Source organism: Gavialis gangeticus, unplaced genomic scaffold (genome assembly GCF_001723915.1).
Source record: "Gavialis gangeticus isolate Ggan-Ray unplaced genomic scaffold, GavGan_comp1, whole genome shotgun sequence".
In the NCBI taxonomy this organism is placed as follows: Eukaryota; Metazoa; Chordata; order Crocodylia; family Gavialidae; genus Gavialis; species Gavialis gangeticus.
Window position 1 is genome coordinate 33,915,474 of NW_017729027.1, and position 7,479 is coordinate 33,922,952.

At 38.0% G+C, this 7,479-nt stretch overlaps 1 protein-coding gene across 14 annotated transcripts in view; it reads left to right on the plus strand.

Annotated features, from left to right (window-relative positions):
- DST (dystonin) overlaps positions 1-7,479 on the plus strand; it is a 569,390-nt gene that overhangs the window by 354,443 nt on the left and 207,468 nt on the right. For all 14 annotated transcript variants that reach the window (XM_019520527.1, XM_019520528.1, XM_019520523.1 and 11 more), the window contains 2 exons: positions 174-281; positions 2,568-2,666. In XM_019520527.1, the coding sequence (XP_019376072.1) occupies positions 174-281; positions 2,568-2,666 (207 nt within the window). The remainder of the gene's footprint in view (positions 1-173; positions 282-2,567; positions 2,667-7,479) is intronic.

Genomic DNA, 7,479 nt, shown 5'->3' on the forward strand with positions numbered 1-7,479 from the left:
AAAGTGAGGTAAGACATAATAAAATATTTGTAATATGGTTTGGCTTTTAGTCAGCTGTCAGTATCTTACAAATCACAGTGCTAGATTTTATTTAAAGTTGCACAAAAATATTCCATTCCAGATCAGTGTGATGGAGAATGCTAATAATTTTGTTGATTTGAATATTTTTACAGGATTATGAGCTGCAGACCATGACCTACAGGGCTATGGTTGACTCGCAACAAAAATCTCCAGTGAAACGCCGAAGAATGCAGAGCTCATCTGACTTCATTATACAAGAGGTTTTTTTTTAATTATTTATAGCATGCCCTATCTAAAAGTCTGAGAGATGTACACTTAATTTGAGTCCTTTGTTAAGGTAGGAAAAAAAAGAATGACATTTACTGGTGTTTAGTAGAATAATCCCAAGGAAGATTGTTATTGTTCCTAAGCAAATTCTGAGGTGTAAAGAATCATAGAAAATTAAGGTTGGAAAGGACCTCAGGAGGTCATCTAGTCCAACCCTCTGCTCAAAGCAGGACTACACCACAACTAGAACATTCCAGCCAGGGCTTTGTTGAGCTGGCCTTAAAAACCTCCAAGGATGGAGATTCTACCACTTCTCTAGGTAACCTATTCCAGTGCTTAACCACCCACCTAGTGAGAGAGTTTTTCCTAATATTCAACCTAAACTTCCCTTCCTGTAACTTGAGACCATTCATTGTTCCTTGTTCTGCCATCTGCCACAATTGAGAACAATATAGCTCCATCCTCTTTGGAGGTACTCTTCAGCTAGTTAAAGGCTGCTATCAAATCCCCCCTCAGTCTTCTCTTCTTCAGACTAAATAAGCCCAGTTCCCTCAGCCTCTCCTCACAAGTTATATGCCCCATCCCCCTAACCATTTTCATTGCCCTCCACTGACCTCCCTCCAATTTGTCCCTTCTGTACTGGGGGGCCCAAAAGTGCTGAGCAGAGGGGAATGTGGCCTTACCAGTGCTGAGTAGAGTGGAAAAATTACTTCCCTCAATCTGCTGGCAATACTCATACTAATGAAGTCCAGTATGCCATTAGCCTTCATGGCAATAAGGGCACACTGTTGGTTCATATCCAGCTTATTTTCCAGTATAACCCCCAGGTCCTTTTCTGCAGAGCTGCTGGTTAGCCACTTGGTTCTAAGCCTGTATCAATGCATAGGCTTTTTCTGTCCTAAATGTAGGACCTTGCACTTGTCCTTGTTGAACCTCATGAGATTTCTTTTGGCCTAATCTTCCAATTTGTCTAGGTCACTTGAATCCTAGCCCTTCCCTCCAGCATATCTACTACATCCCCCAGCTTGGTGTCGTCCATGAACTTGCTTAAGGTGCAATCCATCCCATCTTCTAGATTGTTAATGAAAGTATTGAACAAAACCAGCCCCAGAACTGACCCCTGGGGCACTCCACTTGACACCAACTAGACCTTGAGCCATTGATCACTACCTACGGAGCCTAACAATCCAGCTAGCTTTCTATCCACCTTACTGTCCATTCATCCAACCCATATTTCCTCAGCTTGCTTGCAAAAATCCTGTGGGAGACCAAATCAAAAGCCTTGCTAAAGTCAAGGTATATCACATCCACTGTTTTCCCTGTATGCACAGAGCCAGTATATTCTGCTTAGTATATATATTCAGTTTTTTAACATACATATTATTATTTATGTTAAAAAGTTCAGTATTGCTCTTGATAACAGTAAACAAAATACTTAAACAATTAGGAAAGTGGTCTAACAAAATAAAATGAAGTATTGTTAACCATGAGTTAGATCATGGTTTATTCAGCAACCATTTGAAAGCAGCTTTCATCATTATTGGGCTGAACCTGGTGGCACCAGAAATGAATTTGTTGTAGCAGATCTCACAAGGTTCTATGGGGGTGGGCAAAGATACACATTTTCCCCCAGCTATCTAACAGAGAATACAACCACAGAGGTTTCCCTCTAATCCTAATGGGACTAAACCTCTGCTGAGGAAGGTACTCTATGACTCCAGGGATGAAAGGGCTTTCAAGATTTTACCCACTCTGTCCCAACACAATCTTAATTCCTTTCCAACATACTATAGTTTTGTTGAGGAAGTTACACTAGGAGCCAGATTTTTCAAAAGGAGGAAGTGGCAAAAGAGAACAATTCTCACTGAACTTGCTTAGGCACTTCTGAAAACTCCATCCTAGTTTTACAGGAAACCCCAGAAAGAGATGAAATAAGATCCTTGTAATCAGGGAGACCGTTTCCATTAGCTGCTCTCTCCCCATACTCTTTTTGTGGTTCACCAACCTAGCTATTCACATGGTACACACAGGTAATAGCCAATCGCCCTATTACATAAATTGGACTGACCAAACTTAGGATCAGTGTGTCTGGTGGGAGACCTGTTTATGGGATCTATGGGGCTGTGTCATTTGAATCAAGAATATTAGCTCAGTGCTCTCTCTCTCTCTATATATATATATATAACTTTCCTTAAGGTTGTTTGAATTCTAGAAGGACATTACTTGAAGACATCTCTCCTAGTGTAAATGCTACTGTTTCACCTCTTGTTTCTCTACAGTTCATGGATTTACGAACACGCTATACTGCCTTGGTGACCCTGATGACCCAGTATATAAAATTTGCAGGTGACTCTTTGAAAAGGCTAGAAGAAGAGGAGGTAGGTCATGGGAAAAAAATCAATTGTCTTTGGGGGACAATAAAACCACTATTGGACTTAACTAGAATATTAGCTGGAACTACCAGAAAATGAAATTCCTTATAAACTGTATATCCATGGAAATTGAGAGGTATATTATACTTCCATCCTTCATGATAGTGAAGTTAATGAATCTGAAGGCATCATATTCCACCAGCCCTCCCAGATGGAAAGACTGTTTTGCCAGGACATAGTATAAATCCCAGGATTCTGTGGGGGAGGAAGTCACTTTTAAGAAGAGACAAATTTTAATATGCCAAGGTAGCATGTACCAAAGACCTGCAGCAAATGAACTGGAGATGGAAAATATAAAACTATAATATACCTTTTAAAACAATTCTTTGTTTTTTAAAAACAAGAACATGTTTATAAATATGTATTTATAAACCAAAATACCTAAAATCAAGATCTGCCTATCTTTATGAAGTATTGTTACACACAATCATTATACATAGATGGTACAGTTTTTTTGAAGTCTTGAAAGTTTAATTTGCAGATTTATTCTTTCTGCAAAGAAGCAGGATTTCACATTTAAAATATATTTTACATTTCTATGCTCTAATTTTGGGGCAAGATGTATGTTGTGCATATAAAGACAAGCTGAACTTTTCCCCAAGCAGTGGGTTTGATGAAGGCAACATTAATGCCTTATGTATGGCCTGCTGCAGTGTATTTGCCATATTTATTCAAACATAAATTGACCTTGACTAGAAGACAATTCCCCAGTAATTATATGCTATATATTTGTTATACTATTCCAGGTATAGAATCTAACTATTTTAGGTTTGCCTTGAATTTGTTTCCCTCCCATGCTACTTAGGAAAAATAAATCTGGGGGGTCATGTAGATCTCTTGACCTCTGCCTCACCCCAACTTTTTCCCTTTGAAGCTCCTTTCTCATCTCCTTACTGTCAGACCCTGCTCTCCTTGAACATGTGGAAGTGAGGAACAAATTTGAAAACACTGCCCTTGAAATAAACATAACTGTAGTAATTTGCATATAGTACCCATAGAATTAGTACATTCAGAATTGATGCATTTTCCTTTTCTGAAACTGCTGCAAGTTTTAACACAGGTACTCCATAAACATACTTTTAAGCAGCACTTTTGTACCTACTTACATGTAATACAAACTATGCATGATATTAGTCCAAAGCAAAAAGGCTAATTAATTACCATATAGTTCCTTGGGCTAGGCCCAGCAGAGTCAACAGGATTTCAAGCCATGTTAACCCCACAGCTCAGCACTGTTCAATATGTGTGTGTATTCCAGATACCTCTCACAAAGGATCCATGTGGTAATAGCTGGAACCACCCATAGCTGCAACTGGGTGTTCTTGTCATGAATTCTTGGATCCTTAAAACATTTATAAGCAGATGAGGTGCAGGACAGCCTGTTCAGGCTTTATCTTATGGAAGGTAGGGCCACACTAATTATATGCAACAGGCTGAGAAAGGAAGCAACAGAGGGATTCTGGGTGAAATGTTTGGGGACCTATTTGGTGATGTATGCCGGACATTTAGGGCTAGTGAAGAAACAGGAATACTGGAAATGAGAAAGAAAGGCACAGCTCAGCTGTGGAAATGAAGAGAAAGTAAAATTTTAAGTAGTGTAGTGGCTCTCCATAACTTGGAAAAGAGTTAGTGCTGAGAGAGCCTCCACTCAATGAGTACCATATATTTTGTTCAGATGGGCTGTAGTAAATTTTCCTTGTGGCAGGTTCTCATCAGTATGTTTACCCAATATAAGCCATGTATTTTGTAGTTGTGCTCATTGTTGGTTGCATTTAATCAACTTCGTAGTTGGTTTGCACTAATAAATATATGCTGCTTTTGGTAGTTTAACAGTAGACAGCGTATTTAATGAGGTTTCCCTGCATGCAAGTATAGGACAAGGGGCTTATGACTTCTGTTGCTCTTGTGGTAAGGGTTGAATGTTACGTTCTTTTAGTCAAGGTTGAATGGCACCTTCTGTGTGCTCATTGACATGCAGTATATAAGGAATTTCTCATTTAAATAAGGGCATTAATTAATTTCTTATGTTCGTTTCACTTCTTTTAAACATTTTCTTTTTCCTTCTGTCTTTTAACTGCATTGATTCTTTGAGGCAAGTCACTTTTTACTTACAGTTAATAAGTGGAGACTACTTTTGTTCATAACAAGCAAAGTATAAAGATTTTGTGCAGAATCAGTGCTTCAAAGAATTTATTGGTGAATATTATCACTTCTTCACTTTCTTTCAAAATGTGTTTCTATGAAGCAATTTTATGTTTATTCTTTAAGGATTTGTGAGTCTTACTCAGTATTATTTTTACAGGAATACTCTGTACCTAGTTTCTAATTTCCAGTTTGGAAAATTGTCTGTAAAAATATCTGAAGCAGGACAGGAGTAATTTTAAATAAGTTACATTTTTAAATACTTGTTTATTTAATCCACTGGATAAGATTCTGGATCCTTAAAGGGATGTTATATATTCTTACTGTTGTCCTTGTTTCTGCTCTGTGACCTTTCCATCACATATCTCTGAACAGACAGATAACATAAATGTGAAAAGCATACATCTTTCCCCCACCGCTTGCAGTATAGCATCTCTTGCATGATGTAACATCTTTTTGCTCTAAGTTAGGCTTTATGTTTGAGTATTTGCTCAGTATAGTTTACAAAAATTCATATTATTATTTGGTAAATGTTAAGAAAAATCTGGAGAGCAAGAAACTTAATGTTGGTTGATTATACATGTCACAATATTGGATTTATTTATCTGTTTTATGCTGTTTCTTCTAGACAGTTTTTTCCCCTGCAAAAATTGCTAATTCTTGAATACATTTTTGTAGATAATTTAATTTTTTAATTGCAAAATTAATGTAATCAATAAATTAATAGTATCCTTTTGTAATCAAAGTAATACATCTTGGAGGAGATAAATATTTTAATAGGGGAAAACAATAATTGGTTTCTCTGGATCATACTTCTGGGCTCTCCCTCTACCATTAAGGATGTTAATCCACCCTAGTCTTTCTTTGTAACTCTACATGACATTAAGCATTCTGGGAACAAAATAAGGGTAAAATAAGGCCATGGAATCTGTAATATGTAACAACTAAATTTTAACTTGTATGCTGTCATGGTCAGAGCCTACCTGGTAAGGCTAAATTTCAAGAACCCATGGAGTTTGCTGAAGCTTTTGAACGTTTGGGATGTGGTGAAACAGTTGAATTTAGATAGAACACCACAGTGGGGAAAAAATGATAGGTGAGAAATATTTGCAGAAGCATAACTCTCAGAATGAATCTGAACTCCCAGAAACTAATATGAAAATTCAAAGAGGAGAATATGACACTGACACGACTGATGAAATCAAAATGAACAGGACATTAAAACACTTGATAGTCAAAAAAGTGGCAACAGTGCTAACAAAGAAGAACAGCTTCAAACAATTAAAGAGGTAGCAGTACTTCCTTGCAAGCACAGCCAAAATCCAGAAAATGGTACTAAAGGTTATTCAATTCCATCTGAAATTTGTGTGAATGTAAGTATGTCAGTTCTTGTGAGATGTTAAATCAGCAAATTGTTGGTGGGGTGAGACAGGAAGGAGTGGGAGAATTAAAGAGATTATCTAAAATAACAATGGAAACAATGCATGAAAGGGAAGATGCTCCAGCAAAGGAGAAATTTGGACTATATCCAGAAATTACCTGTGGGCTAGTGATGAAAAGAAATGTCATTCAAAAGACTGGAAAGCATGCTGTAGTTATCAACCCAGGCAGCCAAAAAGAGTACAGGAAATCCTTAGTATACATGGGTTCAGCATTCGCAGTTTCAAATATTCCTGAATGCCAAGCCCACATCTTAAATACACTTGAAGGAGCTCCTCAGGATCTCTGTGCTTGCATCCACTGGACTCCCGCCACCGCGCTGCCGCTGCCATGCTCCCGCCATCACTAGTGCAGCCGTGCCCCGCCACCTCAGCCTCCGGGGGCACTGCATTCATGAATGCAGACAGCATTCATGAACACAGTGCCTTATTCACGGATTTCGCCATTCGCGGGGGTTACGAGAAAGTATCCCCCATGAATGGTGAGGGTCTTCTGTACCTTTCAATATGCCCATCTGCTGAAAATCTACATAGTAAAGATCATCACTTCAAAGAAAGTATTGACAAGGTCTACTCAAACTCTGAAGGGATAGACTTTCAAGAAAGAAATGACAGCAGAGAATTTCTATCAACCCTGAAGGATGAATCCATCTCCAGAGACCTGAGGATATACAAAAGAGGTGAAAAGACATCAAAGCTGAACTTGCAGCCTGTTAGCAAGAAATTTATTTCTGATGCTGATGAAAAGAATGGAAGCAAACTGTGTAATGCACCTCTGAATGAAAGCTGTTTGCTAATAGAAAACAATTTCCCAGACAGAATAGATCTAAGTCCAGTGGAAGCAAAGAACATAGAGCAAGAAAATGTTGCATGTTTATTTGATATTTCTAAGGAAAATATCACAGAGATTCATCATATAGGAAATGTCTTCAAACCATGTATATTGACTTTTGAAATGTGGCAAGTCAACAGTTGTCCCAATTTAGGTGCACAGTTGTTAGGAAATACAGATGATGTGAATGCAAAAATAGCCAGTTAAATGAACGTAGTAATTCCAAGGGAGGAGAATATTTTTCAATTTCAGAATGTTACTTTGCAAAAAGACTTGAGGAATGATCTTAGAGAAAATGAAAAGAACTACTTCACAGTTAGGGCGGCTAGGATCTGGAACCAACTTC